Source organism: Dufourea novaeangliae, unplaced genomic scaffold, assembly GCF_001272555.1.
Source record: "Dufourea novaeangliae isolate 0120121106 unplaced genomic scaffold, ASM127255v1 scaffold24, whole genome shotgun sequence".
In the NCBI taxonomy this organism is placed as follows: Eukaryota; Metazoa; Arthropoda; class Insecta; order Hymenoptera; family Halictidae; genus Dufourea; species Dufourea novaeangliae.
This window is the reverse complement of record NW_015373905.1, coordinates 88,700-116,180: the sequence shown is the minus strand read 5'-3', so window position 1 is coordinate 116,180 and position 27,481 is coordinate 88,700. Positions and strand designations below refer to the sequence as shown.

The 27,481-nt window shown below is 34.9% G+C and overlaps 1 protein-coding gene across 1 annotated transcript in view; it reads right to left on the bottom strand.

The window, feature by feature from the left end:
• Nucleotides 1-16,080: 16,080 nt before the first annotated feature.
• The window catches only part of LOC107193759 (telomere-associated protein RIF1-like), a 26,676-nt gene continuing 15,275 nt past the window's right edge, over nt 16,081-27,481 (bottom strand). The window contains exons 14-16 of the mRNA XM_015583262.1: nt 25,158-26,707; nt 19,641-19,938; nt 16,081-16,827 (exon numbers count right to left, since the gene is read on the bottom strand). Coding sequence (XP_015438748.1) covers nt 16,111-16,827; nt 19,641-19,938; nt 25,158-26,707 — 2,565 coding nt within the window. The 3' untranslated portion in view covers nt 16,081-16,110. The remainder of the gene's footprint in view (nt 16,828-19,640; nt 19,939-25,157; nt 26,708-27,481) is intronic.

The window sequence follows — 27,481 nt, the reverse complement described above, 5'->3', positions numbered from 1 at the left end:
CGACTCCTTTGCCTTCCCAGGCGCAGGCCTGCTTGACTTACGCTCCACGCATTTTCCTGCGTTCTTTGATCATCAACGATCGGCCGAGGATCGGTAGCTAAACGAAATATATAATGATTTTTTATTGATTCTCGTCGAATGATCGATGCTCCGAATGTAATATCCTTTGTTCGATCGAGCATTACATATGACTGAAACTTCTGACTTCCAACAGCAGTAATTGAAACTTATTCCTTTCGTTTTTTCTCGTAAATAACGGAATTCTTTAACAAGAAATCATTTTTCAAGTCTTAATGATACACATACGTATATCTTAGTTCCGTCAGTTGCATACAATTGCGTATTAACGTTTAATTATTATCATTAGTGAGATGGGATGCGAAATTGATTCAAATTGGGATTCGCTTGAAACAAGATGTTGAATATTTTAAGATTGAAGATTTTCGAAATCATAAAATACATATATGTAGGTATTATCTATTATTGAAAAGGATGGGAAGATGTATAAATGTTTATACGTCAACTGAAATTATGTATTATATTAAACATTTCAGATGTATTATTTTCTTAGTAGAATAAAAAACTTAATAGTATAAAAAATAAAGTTTCTTTTGTTAACGGAAACATTTGATCTATCAAAATAGCGAGCATCCATCACGAAACACGAAGACAGTATAAAAACAGTATCGCGTGATCCAACCAATGAAATCGTATAAAGTTCAAAAAGGTCCGCTTTGCCAACGTGTACATTACTCCGGCACATGTAATTCGAGTCACGTAATTAAAATTGATTACAGTTACCGAGTATTCGTGAGTCTGAATAATTGAATTGCGGAATCTCGATAATCGATTGTCCATCTACACTCAGAAAATGGATGTAATAAAAAATTTCAATGTATGACTTCATTCCATGCTATTTTATCCCTTTTTTGGTAAAGATAATATGCAGGAAATTTTATAAAGTAATGGAGAAATTTCTGTAATTATGTAGTTTCAAAGAATTACTATACATATGTACTTTGGTAACGATATGCATACTTCACAAGACGTTCAAAAAAACTTTGGCCAATCTTTATCAATGGATTTTATTGTTTTACTTAATGAAAAAAAGCCTTTATGGAAAATCTGACCAATAGAGTGTTATATGCAATTAACACCTGCATGGAGACAATTACAATACAAATGAATAAGAACAATCCGAATTAATTTATACCAATATCGATACAATCACACAGTTCATTCCAAAAATCTTCAGATGTATAGGTAAGAAAATAAAAAGTTATAAGAACATACAGGTGAATACAAATGACGATTTAACTAGTCCTGTACGATTAAACGGGTTAAAGTTAGAATTGTGATCTGTAATTTTTTGTTCATTTGTTGCTTTCGATCAAAACTTATTTCCACTCATTAAATCATTTCACCACATTTGTTACATAAAATTTCTACCTATTTAGCGAAAAAAACGTATCATCATGACTTTTAATAAATTTCTCTATCCATCCACTACTCTACGATAACTATGCCAAAACGGTCCCGAGTTTTAAACATTAACCGAAAATTTACTATGTAACTTTAAAATGAAAAAATACAAAAAAAGAAGGCCAACATTTCTGATAATCTTTTACATTTGTTTATATGTACATTTGAATCAGGATAAATAATTGTAACCTACTTTCGAGCCATATATGAGTTAGAATGATAGCAATGAGAAATGTAATCACAATAATGAACGTTTTTAATTCTTTTTCGTTCCTCCGAATAGTCTGTTTATGACACATGCGTTGATAAAAATTTAAGAGGATTACAAGTTGTGTTAATTTGTCAGTGGGCCATCTTCTTTGTCCTTACATCGAGCGTTAGACAATTTAGTCTGATACCCCGCTGCGACAAAGCTATCGTCACTGATTCGCGTGTAATCACCTTGGAGATTAGCCGAAAGTAAGCTGAAATCGTCTGGACGAGCGTCATAATCCAACACAATAGCTCTTTAAACCATGTTAATACGTGAGGCTCATATGAAGTTGTTTACAGCTTTATTTTCGTCAAACAACTACTAATATCGCGTTACTAACAATATATTAATATTTATGAGATAAGAATTATTCCCTGTGTTGTTAGATCACGCGATTATGTTGTACGAATAGGTACAATCAATGATCTGACATGCATAAAGCAATCGAAACCCGCGAATAATAATGAATATAATAGTAATATAATTAATAATGTATAATGTCATATAAAAATTATTTTTTATACAAACATAATGAATTATTGCCAAAATATTTACATAGCTACTTATACATACCATCTTTAATTGTTGTTATCTCATTTGTTCTTCCTGTTTTAGTATTAGTTTTTATTTTATATTTAAAATCAAATTTCAGTACTTAAGATAAATGATTCTATCGTGTTCTTTTTTGCTTAGATGTAGTTTATTGTCCTTGTTTTCATAATGTGAAGTGGGAATGTTGTTTCGTCAGTTATGGGTCTGAATCGATAATTATATTTAAAAGTGATATTGTTTTTGAACGATGCACAGTGGCTGGTTTCGTCGAAATTCTGGCCAAAGATAAAAAAATTTTTTCTTAATTTAAAAAATCTATGCATTGCATTTAAGCGTGTATGATCAAGGCATGATTTTTCACTATGTAATGCCAGGTTTCATTGTACAATCCTCTTATAGAAATATGCGATTTCAAAATTGTAAGTTCCGTGATGTGAAATGTTGGGACCAGAATTGAAAGTAACTGTTTGATTTAATAGGTTCTTTCAGTTTCGTAGTTATCTGACATGCTCTAAATTGATACATAATGTGGTTTCATTGTTTTATTTCACTTTTCACAGTTGTTATAGAGAAGACTACAAGACCTATATATTTTTTTCTCTTCTCTGAAAGAATAAATTAGGTTATAAACGAGACTAAGCGGTAATTTTTTTTAAATAAATCTTGAAAGTTCCTAAAGAAAAGCCGATTACATTTTTCTGCGATAAGTTGCAATATTGTCATTTATTTGCCGTTCGCACCGTTTATGGAGTGGTACGTACATTTATGGCATAAGATCGGGATATGTATATCGTGTTTTGCCTGATTAGTATATCTAATTCTATACCTCAATAATCCTGCTAGATTTATAAGTAGTATATTACAAACATTATTTTTTTATTTTCATAAATAAAATATTTTGTAAACATATAAAAGTCAATTATAAAATTTATTCCCACCTACTGTTTACGCATTAAAACTAGCGGGGACAAAATTGGGAACACTACCTCTGCATTTCTATTTCTGATTTTGTTTGTATGAACTTTTATGAAAAAGTGATAATAATTAATTTTTTTTCGTAATTAAAGTGACCACAATTTTTGTCAAACTAATAATAATAATAATAATAATAATAATAATAATAGTTTTTTTTCGTAATTAAGGTGACCACAATTTTTGTCAAACTAATAATAATAATAATAGTTCCTTTTATTGTTCTCCTAGGGGTTACAATTCTCTGCACCTATTCGCATGTTATCACTATCTCTCTTTTCACACGCACCTCTTCTCTCATCCACTCTCCATTCTTTTCAAACCTCTTCTCCTTTCTTTTTCTCTCTCTCATCTCCTAACACTTCTTCTCGTCAAACCCAGCCCACCCCCTTTTGTCGGACTCTAATGTAAATTAGTTTTCGACCAAGAACGAAAAAACCTTAAGGCCAGGAGGAGATTACCTTCATGATGATCAAATGCGACATCTTTTCCGTCCGAATGACGGAACTTGCAAGTTTTTTAACAAATTTCACGAAAAACGATTTTGCAAACGCCCAAATGGTAGTCCACGCTATAATTTCATGCTAATATATTGATCTATTCGTACGTTAAAATGGGAAATATATGACGTTCATAAATATGTTTTACATATATCTATCATGTTCAACGATGAAATATAATCTTACTCCAGTTTCGGTAATTTCAGGTAATAATCAGAGCAGGAAACAAAAAATCGTTAGTTTTCGAACAAGAACGAAAAGACCTTAAGGTCAGGAGGAGATTACCTTCGTGGTGATCCTATGGAACTATTGTTAACATTAATAATAAAGAATTCATACCAAAGGTCCCCGAAGTTTTCGATCAGACCTTGTATACATATGTATATAGTTTCGTAGAATTCGAATGGCAAGGAGCAGTGAATGAAAATAGCAGCGTACCTCTTCGTTTCATCAGGCTATCAAAGGGTACACATATAGTATTTCTGTTAATTGTATGACGTCTAGTGATCGTATTCGGTGTTGTTGACAAAGTTTCGAAAGCATTCTGAATTCATATGCCGGGGATTTAATTCTCCCCAGGTATCGCTCGCTCACAGGGAGCACAGGGTGTACCAAAGGGATAGCACGTGTCGTGATTGTAGTTTATGGGGAGCTGATTGCAGAAGCGTGGGACGGTTGCAAGATTGCGGATGGGCCCAACCATGAGGCCCGTCACCATTCACTGGCTGTACCCGCTTACGTATCCGCCGCGGTGTCAGTGTTTCGTTTCATAATCATTAAGATATGCATTATCCCTCTAATAACGAGCAAGCACTGTGCAATAGCGTGTCTGATCGTGGCCTCCGCGCTTCATTTTTGCTCCTTCGGGAGGACGCATATATTTCACGTAAAATACCTTTCTGCAGGACTCCTTCAGTCCCGGCTCTGATTAAACTGCAATGGCACTCTATCGCGGCCAGCCAAATTAATTGGCCTGAAAAATCCCCTGAATGTATTCGTGTGTCATTTATCCGTTTTCTTATATTCAAGTGTACCTAATTATGCTACGTGTCCTGCGGTATTTATGAATATATAAGTGTCAATGGTTGGAGTTTTTAAAGTTCCATATAAGTTCTTGGTATACAATGTCACACCTGAAGAATGCCACCTAAATATCTTCTTCCTGTTTAACAATATGAGAAATGTTTGAAACACAATTTTAATGGTTTGGAAAGAGAAATACCGTGGAAGAAACTTTGTTAAGGTAATTTTTTTCATGTGTTTAAGGTCCCAGTATTTTTTGTAGGAATGCATGTAGTTTTTCTGTCGTATCTTACAGCAAGTGTAAATGTACATTCGAGCATGCCTGAGTTATGACCTTGAGATGACCGTGAACATCCAAAAGTGGTAAAATAGTAAGACAATGTTATTAAGATTGTTTGTGAACTTGCTATTTTATGCTACAAGTACTCATATTATTTTATTAACGGGACACTAAATGGCCAAAAAAAACCCAAAACTTTTATCAGACAATCTGGTACTAACACGATGCTTGCCCAGCTCATTATTCACGGGCAGTTCGTCAGGCATTTGATAGAAAATTCCCAAACTGTTGAATTGGACGCAATGGCCGTTCATTTTGGCAAGCACGTTTACTCAATCTGTTGCCATTAGACGTTTTTCTTTGGACAACTGGTCCTAGAATCTGATCAAAGTTTTTGTGGTTCAAGATCATCTGAAGGTCATAACTTACGCATGCCGGAATGCATTTTTTCATCTGCCACAAGATACAATAGACAAAAATATATGCCTTTCCCCCAAAAAATACCCGTGACTTTAAAAGCCGTTATGCACTGTCGACCACTCGCCGGCGACCACTGGGTTCAAGAAAATATATGAGATCGTACACACTTGGTCGCGGTGATCAACGCGTTGCCGACGACTACGAAAACACGAGCGACGCACGGGCGCCACAGTGGTCTGAAAACGCGTTTTTACCGCCCAAAAGTCAAAATGTCATTGAACCTTCCTAAAAATTGGTAATCAAGGGTTTTTCAGGTCACTGATAACGAATTGGACACCAACAATTAAAAATTTAAGATGGCTGATTCAATACTATGGACATATGGTCTGGAAACGCGCTGTTCATGGTCACAAACTGCATTTAGAGACATGACTACACACTGAATGGAAAAATGTCTGTATGATTTTCACATATCAAACTTTCATTATGTACCTATTCTCAATAGAGGTAATACATAGTCAAGTCTAACCTCCGTAAGAGAAAAATATGTGGTTTCGGTAGGCGACATTGAAGTACAAGGGGATAGTGTATACAGGGTGTAACAAAAATGTTGACCCGGAAATGGGATACTCGGGGGGTGAATTGGAACAACTTCTTCCTTAGCAAAAATGTAATCTGAGGTTTCGTTACCGAGATATTAACGAAAAACCGCGACCAATTCACCCCCCGAGTGTCTCATTTCCGGGTCGAGCAACATTTTTGTTACACCCTGTATATGTAGAGTGTCTAGAACAATCCCTTTAAGGCGTAATTTATATAAAAAATACAAATGGTCATTATTGAAATAAAAGTAAAGTAGTTTTTGCAAGTTAGTCTTATCTTATCATTGGCTTAAATAAAGGTTACGTGATCAATTATATTTTTTATTCACATTTCTTTGAAGGTAAACATAAGGATCATTTTGTACATTTATGTGTATAAAATGACTCCCGGGGATCATTTTATACCTACTGATAGTAAATAAGACAAATATTTAAAAGCATTTCAGTTATTACATTTTATTTAAATAAAATCAACTTTGACGCTTTGTTTTTCTTTCATACTGATGGGGCATTGTTGTAACCAAAGATGGGCAAACTCATTATCTAGATAAAAAGTTTCGAATAACGAATAAAAGATCAAAAAAAGTATTTCGTCACTTTTAATTGTTTAAACGTAGAAATTTCAATTTTTATAATAAAATAATACTTCTTTATGAATGAATCGACATTTGTCGAACAATTATTTAATCTCATTAACTGCTTAAAGCTCAGAACGACACTCTTAGATACTACTGCGTTTAACTCTGTATTATTCGAGTATAATTCTGCCCAACTCTAGTTGTAACTAAAACAAAAAACGATAATATAGCATATGGGTAAAATGATTGCTGGGATCATTTTATCCTACTAGAGAAGGATCATATGACCCCAAACACCCAACTCACATTCAGTGGTTGAATATAACCTCAACTTATTACATGCGGTAACAAGACATTAATTAACTTATTACTGAATTGTGGTTAAATCCGCGCAAGAAGCAGCTGTCACACTAAACCATTTATGACAAATGTTACACAACATTGAAAAAAACCAGATGTTAGATAAATTGCAGTAATTTAAAATTTTTCTCGTGGACAACACACAAAGCACTAATATTCACATGGCACTTCGAACAACGACTAGTGACGTGCAGGGAGAACTATTATACAGGGCAGCCAGGAATCATTTTACCCCGAGGGATCGTTTTAGACACCTTTCCCTATTTCTAAAAAAAAAATTAGTAATAATTGCAAGATGTCGGATTACGATATACAATCAAAAAAGAAATTCAAACAAGAAACTAGCTTCAACATCTTCAATGATTGTAACTGTCTATCATAGGATGTTCTGGAAACATTTCGTGGAGTGAATAGAGGGACAAAAAGACAATTTAGTCGAATGCTGGACAATCAGAGTGGAACTCTCCGGAGCAACTTCCATCATCCGTGAACAGAAATCTTTCAATTTGGAAGCTTGCCCACTAATCCCAAGAGTACCTTTTAAAGAATACCTAGAACTTTCGTAGACCTGACAAGATCTTCTGACACCTGCATCCCAAATGATCAATTGGTATGTTGGGAACGGGTGGATAAGAGTCTCTAAAGAAAATGTATACTATATTTTGCGACCCAATATAACACAGATCATAGAAGTACAGTTGAATCTCGATTATACATACGAACTTATCATTGTAATCGATGTTAGAATAAATAAGTTTTCCGAATAATTAAAAACAATGTTTTCGCATGAAAAAAATAAACCATCTTCTTTGTATGTACATCATTCACAACACTTTCACGTAATTAGTACCTATGTTTAAACAGGTCACCAATTTCAAAGGGGTATATAAAAATATTTGTTCCCACACAACTATATTTTCAACTAGTTTCCGTGAATAAAAGTCACCAATGCGCAAAGTTTGTCCCCACGACTGAATCTTTCGAATTTAGTGGGTCACAATACACACGGGTCTGTGCCAGAGACGTTCGACGAACTCCTGTACCTCGTAAAATTAATCGTTGTCGAAATCACGCCCACCAGGTCCTTGCGAGCAAATTGTTCAGGACTATGGACGAACCAGTAGGAGGGTAAACTGTCTTGACTATATGATACCAATAGACTTGTCAAAATACGTAAATGCATGAGTAATAGTGCCCGTTCTCTTTCCAGAAAGTTTGCGGGAAGGAGGGCCGATCCGACCCCGCCCCGACGCAACGAAAGGGGTGAACTGACAACAATTAGGTAGAACATCGTCCCTCGAGAATATTTCCATATTTTCCACAAGCAACGAACATCGTTCTCTCAAGATTTCTGATATTTGAACAGAGCCCCATGTCCCCGGGGGATGCGACAATATCAGCGATAAATAAGAACCAGATGTTAGAGTGTCAACGCGAAGAAGTTGTCCCACAAACGTAGGAAAATCTCTTCGAATTGTATTGACATCTATATCGTGTTACAAAAACTGAAATATCGCAAAGAAAGTGCTAAAATCTGTTGGTAATGAACCAAACTAGTGGCCAGGCATGTGTAAAAAAGCTTAAAAAACATATAATACTATAGTTGCAACGTTATACAAGCAACGTGTAGCAAATAAAAAGAATTCCAGTGAATCTTGGTAGCGTCAAAATTTCTTGAACTGTAACAATTTTAGGTCACACTGGGAGAATGCAAATTTACAAATTCTACAAATGCATAAATATTTACTGAGAGTATCTAATTGATGACATGTTTGAGCAATTAAATCGGTTTCAACGTTCTTGTTAACGAAAACAGTTTTTTCGTGTCTTGGGCAGCGTCACGTAGGGGAAAGGTATCTAAAACGTCCTCGGGGTAAAATGATAAGGTCTTTTTCAATGTTGTGTAACTTTTGTCGTAAACGGTTTAATGTGATAGCTGCTTCTTGCGCGGATTTAACCACAATTCAATAATAAGTTAATTAATGTCTTGTTACCGCATGTAATAAGTTGAGGTTATATTCAACCACTGAATGTGAGTTGGGTGTTTGGGGTCATATGATTCCTCTCTAGTAGGATAAAATGATCCCAGCAATCATTTTACCCATTACTATATTTTTGTTTTTTGTTTTAGTTACAACCAGAGTTGGGCAGAATTTTATTCGAATAATACAAAGTGAAACGCAGTAGTATCTAAGAGTGTCGTTCTGAGCTTTAAGCAGTTAATGAGATTAAATAATTGTTCGACAAATGTCGATTCATTCATAAAGAGGTATTATTTTATTATAAAAATTGAAATTTCTACGTTTAAACGATTAAAAATGATGAAATACTTTTTTTTATCTTTTATTCGTTATTCGAAACTTTTTATCTAGATAATGAGTTTGCCCATCTTTTGTTACAACAATGCCCCATCAGTATGAAAGAAAAACAATGCGTCAAAGCAGTTTTTATTTAAATAAAATGTAATAACTGAAATGCTTTTTAATGTTCGTCGTGTTTACTAGCAATAGGTATAAAATGATAGGTAAAAAATATAAATGATCACGTAGCTAAATTTTATTTATGCCAATGATAAGGTAGATAGACTAACTTACAAAAACTACTTTACTTTTATTTAAACAATGAGCATTTGTATTTTTTATATAAATTAGGCCTTAACGGGATCATTTTAAACCTTTCCCCTACCTACCGCTTACCAGAAGTGCACTCGTCAGTATCACCTACATAGCTTTCAGTGGTATATATGTAGTATACAGGGTGATTATACTAAATGGGCTTGGCTTAGATTTCATCCAAGTGAAATTATAAAATAATCGCAGAGGAAAATTTTGCACCGTTTAACAAGCTTTATCATTCGATTGTATTATTTTTTTCACGAGTGTATCGGTACAATTGCACTTGTCTTTAAATGGTGTACTATGATTTTCTTTGCATAAATTGATTGCTCGTGTCATTATGCGTATAAAAGGTACAGGTAAGGTCATTGAAAAGATAACACTTTAGGAGATCTTTCTACGATACTTATTGAGAGATTTTTACGTCTCTTATTTTCTCCAATCGCGATTGAAAGTCTTTACAATTTAATAGTTTTAACCGGTCGTGCAGAAAACACGAACAATTTCGTTTTTATCACTAAGTAACTAGATTCAAAGACATCAATTACTCTATAATCGAGAATGATTTGTATTCGGATAGAGGCGATATGTATTAGGTGCGTTTACCCTATATTTTTTAAGTCATTGATTAGTAAAACGTATCATTTAGTGTTAACCTCAAACTGTTCTGAAAATATTTACTTCCATGTTAATATGAATAAAAATTAATGAACGTTCCAAGATTCTCCAAGCCCTCTCTCGGTCCATAATCCTGCCTTCTCTGTCCTTCCACTAGCATAGCCGGCTAATATCTCAATCGTTCAAGTGGTTTTCGTCGGTAACCGAGCATCCGCCTCTACGTGTACGTATATGTAGCTACACGAGCAGTGCCTTCGTAATACGTGGCCATTTTCATTTACAGGCCGCGCAAGCCACGTGGGCAGGTAGATACGCGTACATTGGCAGTTCGAGGTGGGACATATATATATAGCCCAGTCGTTACAAAAGCAGCGGCCATTACGAGTATTACAGCGGCGGTTCGCGCGGCACGTCAAAGAGCGCTCATTAAATGCTGGCAATTAACTGCGGGCTAAGCTCTCGAAGGCTCAAGCTTCGTTCCTATCCCCCGTCTCTATTCGTACGCCGTAGCCAGTAACAGTCTCACTCCGTCTCTTTCCGTCTCTCTCCCTTTCTCACCTCTCTCCCCTCTGCCTCTCAGCCCTTCGCCACAATCCCCCCTCCAACCTTACTCCACGCACTTGCGTTTTCCTCGCCGGAACTCGCGGCTGTAAAAGCGAGTCAGATCCAAGACTCGGACTCACACGCTTTAATGAGCCGCCTTGCCAACAAGAACGATTGGCATGCGACCCATCTATCACCTCGCAATGCTGTTATTTAACGCTTTGCATTTTGACATGGTCGTACCTGAAATTTCAACTGAACCTTGGAAGAAATGGCTACTCTTAATTATTTCGTCCACGACGAATGATGCTTCATCAAATAGATTAACATGGGCATTTAAACCGGGAACACTTTAATGTGAATGGTATTTGAATAAAATAATGAGGTAAAACTTACGTTTAGGGGGGGGGGGGGCAGCTTCGTTGACCGTGACCCTTTCACATACGTGCAGTAGATTCCCGCTTAACCGGCCCCTTGTGGGACCGGACCTCTGGTCGGGTAAACCATTGGCCGGTTAATGCGAGACCACGTATCACGTACCATTTCTGGGTAATTACTGAAAAAAATTAACATATATCTGTAATGTTTATTATATATTTACACATAGATATAAATATTATATTTTACAAAAAGAATGGGTAATCTTTTTCTGTTTCTTCGGTTTAAGTTCGTTTATTAATCCGATATCTATGTATTTCATGGAGAGGCTTTAATAAATATTCCAGAATTTTTTCAAATGTTTAAGATCCGAAAACACTACAAAAACTAGGCTTGGAAATAAATAACCCAGTTTGCTTACGAAGTGCGAAAAAAGTATGTTCGTCTACGGAGATTTAATATCTTAAGAAAATACTCGTAAAATTTCACACTGATGTTTGAAAAATTAAGGAGGTATTGAAACTTACATATATGTACAGTGAAGAGTCCATAAGAGTTGGATAGGAAGTTCCTCGTGAGAGTGTCTATTTCACCCCCACCACTGGGGGTGGGGGAAACCATGGAACCTGTCAAACGCATAATTTATTGCCCCCCCCTCCTCCTCCTCTCTGCCGTTTTTGTTGATGAGGTTCGGGCTTCGGGCAAAAAATAGATTTGTGAGGTGTTGAAACGATTCGCGGTTGTTAGACCGTGGTTAGCGCACGCGACTCTTTCAAAAGGTTTCAATTCGTATAAATATCCTCAATCGAAAGATTTAGGATATAAACGGGAGTCAGTGAATATTCGTGATTGTTGGGCACAATGAGACTTTAATAAAAATGTAACAAATACAAAAGACTGCTGGTATAAACAAACTACATATGTATCGAATAAAAAACCCGCGTTTATACAAATCATTACAAGGCACATCCATGTATATGTATGTGTTCGCGATAAACAGAACATTCTACGAAACGTGCTTACGATAAATTACTATACAGGGTGAACCACGAATTGTGATCAGTAGAGATTAATCTGTTATTGGCAGTCCGATCGAAAATGTTTTTATCAGGTATAGCATGGTTTCTAAAACTTTCATGGAGCCTTTACTGTATACCCTAATTTCTTTTTAATTTTCCAATGGTGCCGTACTAATACAATAGAAAAGCTACTGTTTAAAAAAAAAATTCTTTATTTACAATGTTCTGCATACGTTGAAGGAAGGGAAATATTTATTTAAAATTACTCCTGATAACATCCTTATTATCATCTTCATTCGCAGCTAAGATAAACATCAAATGGAATACTAACATTAACCCTTTGACTGCAGTGCGATATGCACATGTCGGTCGCTGGCAAAAAATATACGAATAAAAAAAATCTAAATTCTATGTTAGATCAGTTTAATAAAACAATAAATGTGTCATAGTAAGAAAAATTTAGAGGGCGTATATATTCGCCTTTCGTACATATTGATAGACATGTGAGGGCGTATATATACGCCTTTCGTAGTGAAAGGGTTAACGGTTAAGAAACCATTCAAAATAACACATATTAGATTAGTAATTATACATAAAAATGGGTACTTCAGACTGAATAACAAGGAACAAATAATTGAATAATTTTTATTTATTCCAGGGCGATTAGTAGTATTATCCGTAATGTACTTCTTTCTGCTTTCCAATTCACACGATATTTGACAAATAGAAGTGATCTTGCCCATCGACAACCTGTTCCGAACAATGACAGTGGACCACACGCAGGCGAGAAGAGTGAAGTAGCTGGGGTAAAGAAATCTCTTCCTGGCCAACCTATCGAGACCGTTCAGCGGAAAGCAGGACACGACAGTCGTTCCTTCACAATTCGGTTCATTGACAATTGCTGCCAATAAATCAACATGGCGGCACTTTTGTAGGTCCGACAAAGCCCGCGGAAAAATGGTGATGCGGTCACAGCAAAGCTTTGCTCCCACGCCGCCTCTATTGTGGCGGCTGCGTTGTAAGTGGTGTTCAACGTCGACTTCAAGGTGTAAATGTCAGCAACTGGAGGAACGGAAACTGGAAGATGATCCTTCGTGTTTACTGCCCGTTGGACGGCCTACTACATGCATCACCTTGTTGTGCGAATGAGTTGAATTTTAATTGATGCATTAAATTGTTGATATGTACCTTCAAATGTTTTACCACAGGGTTTGCATTAGAAAAAGTTGCTGCGGTGATAGAGAATAGAAACACACTTTCACTTGCATAAATGTAAAACAGATCAAGTTATTATTTTATTTTATAAAAATTTATTTACTTTATGAAAAAAGCAATGGCTATTGTTTTGTTTATTTGTTTTAAGCGAATTAATAATATCTAAATAAACATCAGCTTATAGAATTTGTATTAAATGACGTTTACATACGTAAAAAATAAATTAATTAATTATCATTAAACATTAGTGTATACAGGGTGTAACAAATATGTTGGAGGACCCGGAAATGGCAGACTCGTGAGGTGATATGAAACAAGTTTTTTCCTTAGCAAAAATATTATCCAAGGGTTTGTTAACGAGATATTAACGAACAACCCCGATCAATCAGAGCACAAGTCTGCCGACCGAGTTCCCGCGGTAACGTTGGCTACCAATCGCAGCGCATAGCGCTGTTCAGAGGTTAATTGTTCGAAGTTTTTCGTTAATATCTCGTTAACAAAGCCTCGGATAACATTTTTGCTAAGGAAAAACTTGATTCAAATCACCTCACGAGTCTCCCATTTCCGGGTCCTCCAACATATTTGTTACACCCTGTATAGTTAATATATTTATCTTCTAAAGTTATCAACCGGTATACATCATGATTATAAAACTTATTATATTCCATCAATTCGTATAAAATATTTATTTGCTGTTATATGATATACACTGGATGTTTTTACAATAATTTGCAAACTTCAATCATTTTTCTAAGATTAAAAAAAAAACAACTTGCACGATACTGATTGAAGCACTGTCATTAACATTATTCGAATGTATAATTCGATTACTATCATGTGTCCAAACGTAACTACAATGAGTTATTCAAATTTCTTACACCATAAATAAGAATATTTCATCACAAACATAATTTTAAAACAACCCAAAAAAAACTACTGAAATAAATTTTATTCGCAATTTCAAGAGAGCATGAATACCTGAATACTAAACAAACTGTTTGTTTTAAACATATTCAGTATTGAAAAGAAAACTGATTATCAACAAGCAACTATCAGTTGGAAAAAATGAAAGCAATATTTATTAGGAAAACTATGTAGGTGTACTTACTTATAAAAGCGCAATGACGCAATCGAGAACGGGTTATTATATCCACTTAAAGTGTAATCCACACTGAAGGTATTTACTTGCTATATAAACGTCAATCTGTACACTTCATGTTATAAATTCTGATTAATTAAATAATGTTATTTTTAGCACATTACTACAAGATAAATTTTACATAAGTATCTGAAATTCTGAAAACTTCAGAAAACAGAAAGTCGTTCTTTTGTTCAAGGCACTTATATGTGTCATACTAATATTACAAATAGTTATAATTCGCATATTTTCAGACATAAAAGCACATATTTCTACTATATAATAACATACTGATCTTGTTAATTAATGATGAAATAATGACCATGAATAATGCAGTTTTATGAAGTTGCCAGCAGTAGTTGTTTATAGATGTAACTTATTTAATGCTCATTGTATCCCTTTAATACCATAACGATATGACATAATGTATATTTTTATATTGTGTTGTCATACATCTTATGTACAGTCTATTTTTGAGTAGTGCCATATCTCAAAATAAAAATCTACTCACTATGAATTACCAGTTCTGTTTTTAAAGCAAATAAACCATTAAAGTATAAGGAAAAATCATACATAATTAATCCGAATACTGATAAAAATAATTAACAAATAGCAATTATATCCTTTTTTGTATCACTTATGATATATACTTTAAGTGATAAATAATACAACTGATACAGAACAGAATAATTATTGATATTTATCGTAAAACATGCTACATTTAGTACAGATACGTATTATTTACAATATTATATTCTTATAAAATAACTATGAAAATCAACTGCACTGAAAAATTTAAGTACTGTATATGCCAAATAATGAATTTCCAAAATAGTACATAAATTTTTTAGAGGTTTCTTAGAATACTAATTGTAAACTGAGTGGAATCTCTGGAATTTTAATTAAACAAACTGGCTGCTACCATAAAACACAAAGAATAAATCTACAACAATATAGTATAATTTAATATGACTAATCCTTTTCAAAAGAAACAGGTGCAACTTCAACAATTTAGTTACACTTTTACTTCTTGATATAAAATTATGTTATAAGATATTAATAAATACGGTACTTTAGTTGGTACTTTTAACGTATGTTGTGTCTTTGATGGAAATTTTTAAAAAATATTTCATAAAATTAACGAAAAAAATGAAGTTATTGATATGCTAATGTGTTTGAATAAAACGTGAAGTTTTCTTTAGTAATAAATATTCATGAGAAAGTGTAGTAATTGATATAATTAATATAGTCTCATTTAAAATGTTGTTGAAAATATTTAATATATATAATTTGCACATGGAAACGTTAAATTATAGTAAGAAAAAATTGTTTTCTGTTTCTTTTAATATATATAGTACTCTAATACAATTCTATGATCAAATACTAAACTACAATCTAATACCACTTTCAAGAAGAGTTATGCGCGAAATATTGTTCGAGGACTGAAAGAAAGTATAATATGTGTCATTATTAAAAAGAATATTATTGAAGAAAGCAACTGAATGTAATTATTGTTAACATTAATAATAAACATCAGATCGATCTGTCATGACATGTAAGTTTTACTGTTTCTCTTCTGTTGCCGTTATCTTAGCATTCATATTTTCGTAAAATGCTTCCAGAAGTTCTTGTTGACTCAATTTGGAAGAAACAGCTTTAAAGATTTTGAACAAATCTTCCTTAGATTTATTGGATCGGTCGATGTGCTCAACTGCAAATTGGGAAGACCAAAGTTTATCGAAAATGTTTTTTGTGACAACAGCGGATTGAGATTCCAAGGCCTGTGCTATGTCACTAGGGTTATTATTTTGTAAGGCTATGTCTAAAACAACACGCGATGGAATAAGTTCATCGTTTGCCACTGTATGACTAATAATTGCATCCATTGGCATTCTTTTCAGCATAGCATCCAAACTAGACAGTTCTGTCATTGGCTTCTTTATTCCTTTCTGTTCTTCTTCTTTCAGTTTCTCCGACAACATCTCAGCGAGCTCTGAAGATGTACATTTCTGGCAAACAGTATCCTTAACTTCAGTGAAATCGAGAATGTTCAAACAATCACTGGTTTTTATCTTTTGCCGGTAAGCATTTAGTACTTTAACGAAAAACTGTTTTTCAGCACTAAAAATATCAGGAAGTCGTAGTAATACTTTATTAATTCCACAGGCGCGGCAAGCGGTTTTCAACGTTGTCTCATTGCAGTTCTTTCTGTTTTCAGAACCAAGCATTCTTATGGTTTCCCTCTCCAACTCCAGTTGTGGCACATGCCTCATTTTGTTCTATAAAAATATAAAAATTATTTACTAAACAGTAACTTATAAATAGCAAGACATATTTAAATCTACGTTTATATCTGTATAAGCATCTGAAAAGTCAAATTAATCAACTTCCAAAAATGTAATAAAAACTTGTGAATGTTTTCTATGACATTTTTTAATCATCAACATAAAACAATATGCAATAACGTATACAATTAACACTGTAAGTTTAGTAACAACTTAACAAGTTACTATTAAGAACTTAAGTAATCATGAAAAATAATTACAAAATTTTGTGTAAATACTACTTAAGTTGTATCAACACTAACAATGAGAGATATTCATTTATTTTTTTATTACAATTATGGACCGAATATATTACTATTGGTAATATAAGAATGTGAAACTTAATATTACATCAAATGTAACTAAACTGTATGGCTGAGCTTTAGAAACATATCTCACTCTTTTTAAAAACAAAACTGACCACGTAAACATAGATCCGAAAATTTTTCCGAAATGTTCCTAAATATAATAATCATACATATCCATGAATTAATAAAGAAGGGCCTCTGGTGTGAACTACACGTTGCCGCAATTGAAGTTTTCGAACTTTTTATTTGCGGTGCCATTTAAAACAACCGGCTTATGAAATTACCATTAACAGCAACGAAGTAATAAGAAACAATGCCGTTGTTTCCTATGACAAAATTCGTAACACAATTGCGGCAAATAGTGAGCATCTCTAAAAATGTCTTTAAATCAACAAAGAATGTTATACTTTGGAAAGAAAGAATTTTCTAATAATATTCATGATTCTTGTTTATCTTAGTGGAGAAAAGAATACGCCCTTAAAATTCGGTCGTTCAATTACATTCGGCATACAAATACATTTCAATATTACAGACTTAAAGATGTCTGTTCACTTAACAACGATGCGCTTGAACGGCATCAACTTATTGACAGCATCGACAGATTCATGTGAGGCCCGGTGTAGACGATTGGTTTGCGGCAGTTTGCCGCAAAGCTTCAACAGAGCATAGATCTATACATAAACGGTGTCTCAGGTAACTTGATCACCTCGAATGACTTAACGGTACACTTTATAACAATTTTCAGGCGTGGAACTTAAATGGTATCAATGGGCACATCTTATAAGGTACGTACTTTTTCTGTGAGTGGAGGCATTTCCGAGATTTCAAGGTCACCTTGATTTTTTTTATCGGAATAACCTATTTTTTGTACCAGAGATCGATAGAGTATCAAATACTGAGTAAAAATGTGTTGACCTTTATACGTCCTAAACTTAATAGTTAACGAGATATTTACAAAATAATGTTTAATACGTACTTATTACAATCTGGAAGCTATAGATGCTCGAATGATGTCCCTCAACTTCAATACAGTGATTCTTTTCTAACTATCTCGTTAACTATTAGGTGTAGGACGTACGAAGGTCAACACATTTTTACTCAGAATTTAATAAATACGTAAGAAAAGTTTTTAACATTGATTTCCAATGTTATAAACAATTTTGTGACAAGTTTTTTTTACAAATATCCACCGATCCAATGGTGTAGATTCATCCTCTGAATCCGACACCATAATTTTTTGTACACCCTGTACATGAATCCATTCTACATAATAAATAATTTAGGTGGATATGGCTTTGTGACGCTTATTTAGAGAAGCGCGACAACCAACAGAACAAGAGCATATCGCCAATTAAATATTGAAAAGAAGAATAAAATTGAAAAAAGAATCGGGGCAGATCTTATTATAATAATAACCAATAAATCAGTAAATGCCTCTGCGAAATCATTTCGATTGAAATAAGTTTAAACATGGTACAAATCAGATTATTTGCAGAACTGTAGGTAATCAAATAGGAATGTAATATTTCTAACGTAATAATGCTAAAAATAATCCTGAATCCTGCGGTTGGACAGGGTTAATAATACAATCTTCGGTACACATTTCTTCGTACGTTATGTTTTTATTAAGTAAAATAAATAAAGTGGCAGTATTAGGGACATTTAATCTATCATACATCATACAGGCATATATAATATTATTTTAAGTATTAATGTAAAAAACATAATTCTTCGACATTGTCCGGCAATAATTATGTTTCTTACATTATAATTTAAAATAATATTATATATGTCTAATACTGCCACTTTATTTATTTTACTTAATAAAAACATAACGTACGAAGAAATGTGTACTGAAGATTGTATTATTAACCCTGTCCAACCGCAGGATTCCATTTGGAATCGTTAACTTATTTAGCATTTATAGTTCATATCATGAACCTGAAGATTCAGTATGGCATCTATTGTATAGTATAATTTTTTGCCGTTAGACGGAAAGGTCTCGAAAATATCATTCGGGACCCGAAGATGTTTTGGGACCTGACATCTGTCGGGATCCCGATGCAATTTATACTGTCGGGGTCCCAGCCGCTCTCGCCCGACTAGTCCCGACCCGACCTGAGTCTCGGGAATCCCGTGATTTCGGGTACCCGCACACCCCTGATAATACCCTACACAAAGTTCTTGTTTGAAACGTACTCGCCCTGATGAGGTTTTTTCTTAGAAAGTTAATCGACTCGATAATTTATCGTAGAACAAAAGAAATCGATTGACTACTCTGATCATTTAAGCTACCAAAGCTACCAAAGCTACCAAAGATACTTCTCCCAATTCATATAAGTTAAAACAAAGATGGCTACCGCTGCGCTATATCACTTACATAATATTAATTTCCATACAAAGTTTTAAACGTTTATTAAAAGGGAAATGTAATAGATGAGATGAAAATGAAGTATTTACCTTATACTGCAAAAGAATTTTCTCTGGTGTACATCTTCTAACCGCGCTTTCCAATACCAAGTTAACATCTATTTCATCCAGAAGATCTTCTAAAGCCATTTGCGCTTCGACGGATTTTGTAGATTTTCTTACCGTAGGTTTTGGTAAATAAATAGAGTCACGATTAGTGCAACTAGCAACAGTCTTTGATGCATTTAATACAGAAACTGCGCGTGTTTTAGAAGCATGAGAACACCCAACATCAACTTCTGATGTAACAACATCTAGTGTAGATGATACTGGTTCGTTCAACGTTTGTCTAAACAGAAGTATAATTCCATTAACTACGATATTTCAGTTTTATGCAGTAATTTTAAACTAATCCACTTAACATGAGAAAATAGAATTAAAAATATACGGAAAACAATAGATTATAATTATTTTACATAATTCTAACTACATATGCGCTGAATATATAAATTCTGTAATCATAATTGTTTCCCCAAGTATGTTTATAATCAAACAACCCATACAGAATGTTAACAAAAACGTAGAATATTTTCGCAGACTGGATTCACATAGGAAACTAACAAGGGAACATATAGAACCCAGACACGCCGATTTTGATGCCCTCTATATGAGATATAGTTTGCGAAAAGATATTAGACACGTATTTTTTTTATATCAGCCATCGTCCATATTGAGGGGGTGAAAACATCCCCCAAAGTTGGGGGTTTAAAACATATTTGTAAGAATATCTCGGGAACTAGAGGGTATAAATACAATTTTTTTTTGTAAATGGTGGGTTTTTTAATGGGGAATGTAATCACCTAAACGTTTTTTCTTAACTTATTCTTTTAATATATTATTTAAACAAATAAATTAAATAAAACGTTTAGATGATTACATTCTCTATTAAAAAATACACGATTTACAAACAAAAATTGTATCTATACCCTCTAGTTTCCGAGATATTCCAAAAAATGTTTTCAACCCCCAACTTTGAGTGCTATTTTCACCCGTTCAATATGGACGATGACCGATACAAAAAAATACGCGTCAAATATTTTTTCGCGAACTATGTCCCATATAGAGAGCATCAAAATCGGCGTGTCTGGGTTCGATATGTTCCCTTGTAAGACGAAAATCAAGAATGATGACATTATATTCGAGGCTTCGTTCTCGAGGTATTAATTGTTGAATATACATATGAAATACGTCTGGCATGATGGTTTATGCCTGCCGGCCTGTTCTTTCTGTCATAGGGAAATCACCTCCCTATATACCCACAGGACGACATAGACCACGTAGACTTATAATATGCTTCGGCCCGTTGTATCCCGCACGCCGATCCCCGCTCGCCAAGCAGCATAACTGAAGAGTGGATGAACGGACTGCTAAGCTGATTCATGAGCTCGGTCGAAGACCATCAGTTTCCCTAGCACCTGGAAAGACCCGTTTACCTCTCAACTGAAATGGTGACATACGATGTCTCGTGGGACTGCAATCATTTTTTCTAAAACTTTCTGAAACGTCCAATACCGATCATAGGGCGTTATTAACCTGCTTATAAGTACGTTAAAAATCTGGATATAGGATTGTCAAGTAGAGGAGGAATGCCCTTTTACATAAATCTGCTTGTACCGTCACGAGCAAACTCGGCTACCACTAGGGGAAAAAGTGATATAAGGGAAAGACCTCTTACCATTTGGTCCAGGAGTTACTGAAATTTATGCCAAATTAATATTCGGTTTAACATTTATTTCAGTATTTGAAATAAATTTATCAAGCGATAGGAGGCCTTTACTCCTACGTTACCTTTTCCCCTAGTGGAAGCCGAGTTTATTCGTGGGTGTACAAGCGCGCGTATACGCACCACGGTTGTCTCGACTGCGATTGCTCATGTGTATTGCAGGCGCACAGCGATTTAAACAAACATGCAATTATACAAACATAGAAACACAAACAAAAAGCTACCGAGACACAAAGAAGCACATGACATTAAAACAAAAACATGGAATCACACAGAAATTTTTTTTTTTTTTAACTTTTTACAAGTATCCACAGAGAACGCTCAGTTATACCAGACACAAACGAACTCACAGCATACAGTATGTCCGTTTTAAATATCTACACTTAATTATTTCTGTAGGTATCAGAAATACGAAAAAGCGTTTCAGGTGAAAGTTATATGGTATCCAGCGGGACGTATTTTGAAGATAATTGTTTGTCCTTAAGGTAACCTTGGAATGTGCTGTGAAGGTCACCTCAGAATTTTTTAATAGAACCCTACATTTTTTATCATATATTCGATTCGCTGACATCGAGATGTGTTCAAAACACTAGATACACTTGTATTTGTCGCAATATTTTGTTGAGTTATTAACACTCAAAGTTTACGTGCCGCCGGCATTAGGGTTAAACAACGTACAGGGTGTTTCAAAATTCAGTGTCACGGCTACCATAGCGTTATTCTGCACCTCTGGATCGGTGGAGATTTGCAAATGAAAGCGACTGCAAAATTGACATTGACCTCGAAATTGAAGGTCAAACTTTTTTAGTATTACATCGTATTCTAGAAAATTTGACCTTGACCCCGAAATTCAAAGCCAAATTTTGTAGAATACGATGCAATACTAAAAAAGTTTGACCTTGAATTTCGAGGTTAAGGTCAATTTTACGGCCGCTTTCTTTTGCAAATCTCCACCGATCCAGAGATGTAGAATAACACTATGGTAGCCGTGACACTGAATTTTCAAACACCCTATACATCACGAGGAGGTTGTTCGGTAGGATATTATACATCATGGTGGCTCTAAAAAGAAGCGATTGTGCGTGTGTGTGTGTTTCACAGAATAAGAAATGCGTGTGCAAAAATGATACCAATGATGTTAAAAAAGGTAGAAAAGGAATTTGAACTTCAACTAAAAAAAATTTTTCTTAATAATGGAGGGCATATCGAGGGATAACTATTTTATGTTAGATTGTTTTGAAACACACACACACAAGCACCACGCACGCACGTACAATCGCTTCTTTTTAGAACCACCATGTGTACAAAGTCCGACCAACCAACCTCCTCGTGGTGTACATTGGGTAACGTTAATAACGGCGACACGTAAATTTTGAGTGTTAATAATTCGACAAATACAATTGTATCTAGTATTTTGAATATATCTCGATGTCAACTATTGGAATATATGATGAAGAATGTAGGGTTCTATTAAAAAATTCTGCGGTGACCTTCACAGCACATTCCAAGGTTACCTCAAGGACAAACAATTATGTTCAAAATACGCCCCCCTCGATACCATATAACTTTCATCTGAAACATTTTTTCCTATTTCTGAAACCTACAAAAATAATCAAGTGTAGACACTTAAAACGGACATACTGTATGTTCGAAATGTCCACCTTTTTCATTTATACACGTTCGCATCTTCTTTTCAGTGATTTCTAGATCTATTGGAACAATCTTCTGTTTGTATTAATGTCTGTACATGCGACGTTCTTAATTCGTCTAGCCTCTCATCGGCTGTCCACCTCCCCTCTTCCAGAGGCACTTGGCATGCCCGTAATTTCAGAAAATATTAAATCTATCTTCTCGTAAATGCAATGACCATATAAAAAAAATCGGAAGCGCACAAAAAGAATGACACAATGATTACCACAAAACACAAAAATTTAATAATACTAAAATCTAATACAATTAATTAAAAATATAAAATAATCTAATAAATAAAAAATAAATTTATTTTATAATTTTAATTAATTGTATTAGATATTCCAATATTCTTACATTTTTGTTTTGTTGAAACCCATTGTGTTTTTGTGGTTTTTCGTTTTGTATGTGATCATAGCATTTACGAAAAGATAGATTTAGTATTATCTGAAATTACGAGCATGCCAATTGCCTATGGAAAAGGAGAGGAGAGCCGATGTGAGGCTAGGAGAATCAAGAAGGTCGCATGTACCTACAGACATTAATACAGACAGAAGATTGTTCCACAAGATCCAGAAGTCACAGAAAAGAAGATGCGAACGTGCATAAATGAAAAAGGTAGACATTTCGAATATATGCTGTGAGTTTGTTTGTGTCTGGTACAGCTGAGCGTTCTTTGTGGATACAGTGGACTCTGACTATATTACCATGGTCGGCGCTGTAGGGAAGTAAAATAGCAATGAGTTCAGAGCCCCCTCCATGCTAAGTTCTATCGTCATAGCCTTGGCCTCAGCGCCTGCGCAAAAGCTGGTTCGTGCTGATGCGCCGGCGTACGCAATGTGGTGGGAGAGCGAATTTGAGTGGTCGAAAGTACGTGTGGGGGGAAGTGCCTCGCGTGGCAATAGGTTTAGTGGCAATATAGTTAGAGTCCTCTGTACATCTAAAGTTCTTCTGAATGATTCCGCGTTTTTGTTTTAGCGTGATGTGCTTCTTTGTGTCTCCGTAGATTTGTGATTGTGTCTCCATTCTTGTATCATTGCATGTTTGTATGAATTGCTGTGCCTGCAATAGACACGAGCAATCGCGGTCGGACAATCGTGTGCACGTTTGTGGATGATGGTTACAAGCAAATTTGTGTAAAAGGGCATTCCTCCTCTCTACTTGACAATCCCATATGGCGGTTTTTGGTGATACACCTTTGTGGACTTTTAACGTACAAGCAGTTTTAATGACGTCCAACGATTCATATTGGACGTTTTAGAAAGTTTTAGAAAAAAATTATTGCAGTACCGTGAGGCATCGTATGTCATCATTTCAGCTGCGCGGTAAATGAGTCTCTCTAACAAGGAAAGGCACGGAAGTGTCCCCCTCCGATTTTGATGAACCTTCGTATGTCTGTTAAACAGTCAAAAATAAGGGATACGTATTTTCTTTTATCGGCTGAGACGTGATTTTAAGGGGTGAAACCACCCCTCGAAGTCTCGACCCGAAAGTACTATCTCGAAAACCAAAGGAGATACATGAAAACTTCTAATGAACGAGGTTTGCGGTTTTTTATGTAGAATAATATGGTGCTAACAAATTGACCAAAATATAATTTGTTTATAATAAAAAAATTTCGGATCGAAACTCCGAGGGGTGGTTTCATCCCTTAAAGTCGCGTCTCAGCCGATAAAAAAATATGTATCGCTTATGACTGCTTAACAGACATACGAAATTTCATCGAAATTGGAGGGGGACACTTCCGTGCCTTCCCTTGTAGGTGCTACGGGTACGAACGGTCATCGACCGAGCCTATGAATTAGCTGAGCATTGCGCGGTTTCACTGATATAACCCATCGCGCCAGACATACGGTTTACCTGCATTTTGCAACAATGAATAACTCAAAAGGGAGGCTTTCTAAATAATTTTCTACCCTGTCAAAATGTCTCACATTTTTATCAACATCCTGTGAGTTTTAAGAGTTTACCTCCTACTAAACCACAATCCCAACTACAACAATTGTATTGACACAGAAGAGCATAATGGTTAAGTGGATTATTCGCAACTACAGAATGTACAAAAAAAAAATATAAAATAAATATTTGTAACATACATTGTATTTAATGATTCTGAAACTGAAACAGGAGCAGATGATGCGATTGTTGCTTCCGTTCGTGGAAATGTTGGTGAACTGTCTAGTGCAGGTAAGTTTGAAGTTTCATCTAAACCGAACTGCGCTGCATTTTTAGATGTTTCAGTCGTTTTATTCTCAGTTATATCAACATCGTCAGTTGTATGGCTTGTATCTTCATTTGGTATCGTTTCAGAACTCTTCTTTGATAATTGATCTTGAGATATCGTTTCAGATGCGGATACGTCCATATTTACAGAGATAAGTGCTTTACTATTCACAGCATTATTCAAGTATTCCGTTACATCGTTCGTTTCTGTCGTAACATGTGTCTTTTCGAAACATTTCAGAACACTTTTCACACATTCAATTTTCGAATTACCTTTCACGGGAATTCTGTTTATTTCACGTTCAGATAATCGCGCTAGATCACCAACAGTTTCGAGTTTCCTACTCGCAAAATATGTAGATAAATATTGCACCCACGGAGGATACGTTAACTTGTCAATAATACACTGTACAGGTTCTGAACATGAAATTAAGGAAGGATATAGGGGTAGTGTAGAATCCAATAATTCCGGATGTGGAATTTCTATATCGAACTCGCTTGTATTTTGACTGTCCTGGCTTAGCGGTAAACTTCCAAACACTGAGTCCGTAACTGGTAAAGTATCTTGTTCTTCCGCGCTATCTACTCCTTGTGTGCTAGTTCGCATGAATTTCCCACAGAATATTTCGTCCGAATTTGCTGTAGAATTTAGACCAGAGAGATTTCCTGCATCTACCGTGTCCTCCAAATTTTCAGAATTTATACTGCTTTTAAACAAATGACGTGTGATGGAATCATTCGTCGTACTAAATTCTACCGAATTGTTTTCGACAGAAATATTGTGTTCGTCATTTGTGTTAGTATTATTGTTAGTTTCTATGTCATTTACAATACCATTCTTTGTACCTATTACGTTAAATATATCTTCATCCGTATTAGTATTAACAGACTTTGTATTACTTGTCTCAGGAATAGGTTTTCTGGCTATGTCCGTAGTACTGACTTCTTTATTTTCGCATGGTTCTTCTAAATGTTTCGAAAATCTTGTATTCTGCGTAATTTCTAATTCGACACTTAAATTATCCATTTTAATCTTATTACGCGCGTCTTCTTCTGCAGTAATCAAATCTGTCGAGTCATTTTCAGCAGAACTACTTGGTATTTGAGTATTGTCGGCATCTATTGCAATGTTCTCTGAGTATTCTAATTCGTCAGCTATTTTTGTTAATAATTCATTTTCTCTTACACACTGTAAATCAACTTCAGATGTATTTGTCGTATCTATTTCTTCGTCGCATTCCATCTTCCCTATTTCAATGTGTATTAACCTCTGTTTGAACTGCTTCATTCTTAATGGTGAATCTTTACGACCTAGCAATCCACGTGAGGTTAATTTATTAACTCTGTGTGGAGAATCACTAGTTCCAGTTTCATATCCCATTTCCATTGAAACTGGAGGATCCGCGAAACTTACTCGTTTTCTCTACAATAAAATTTATTGCAATGTAATTAACTTCACTTCCAGATTCATCAAAATCTACACACCTTACAAACTATTACGCAACCATACTCTAACAGCGAGAATCTAGCATTTTGTATATAAATTTTGCACGTAGTACTGTGCGTCTATACACTAATAACAAATGTATTTAATATCTTAACCCTAGAACTCCAGGAGGAGGGGAGGGGAGGGCAAACCCACAAGCTAGAAAACTTTAAATTAGGACTATTGTCGTTTTGTGAAAAATTTTCAACAAATTGTTTATTATCGTCTGCAATGCACCGACGCCGTAGATTAGACGCAATAGAAGAGAAAATCTATGAAAAATATATTTGTCATATACAGGGTGTAACAAAAATGTCCGACCCGGAAATGGAGCACTCACTACAAATCGCAGCGCGTAGCCACCGCTAGTGCGGGAACTCGGCTGACAAACTCGCGCTCTGATTGGTCGGGGTTTTTCGTTAAAAACTCGGTAACGAAGCCTCAGATTACATTGTTGCCAAGGAAAAACTAGTTCTAATTCACCCCCCGAGTGCCTCATTTCCGGCATGGACAACATTTTTGTTATACCCTGTCTATATTTAACGACATTGTTGTAACAATTAGACGGCAACAGCAATTAAGGGGACTTTCTCATTCAAAATTGAAAAAAAAGATATTTTTTTAATATTTCTTTATAAAAAAACTATTATATTTAGAAACATAATTCCTTTTGGACGCTATTATATATACTATTAAGAACATAAAGAAATT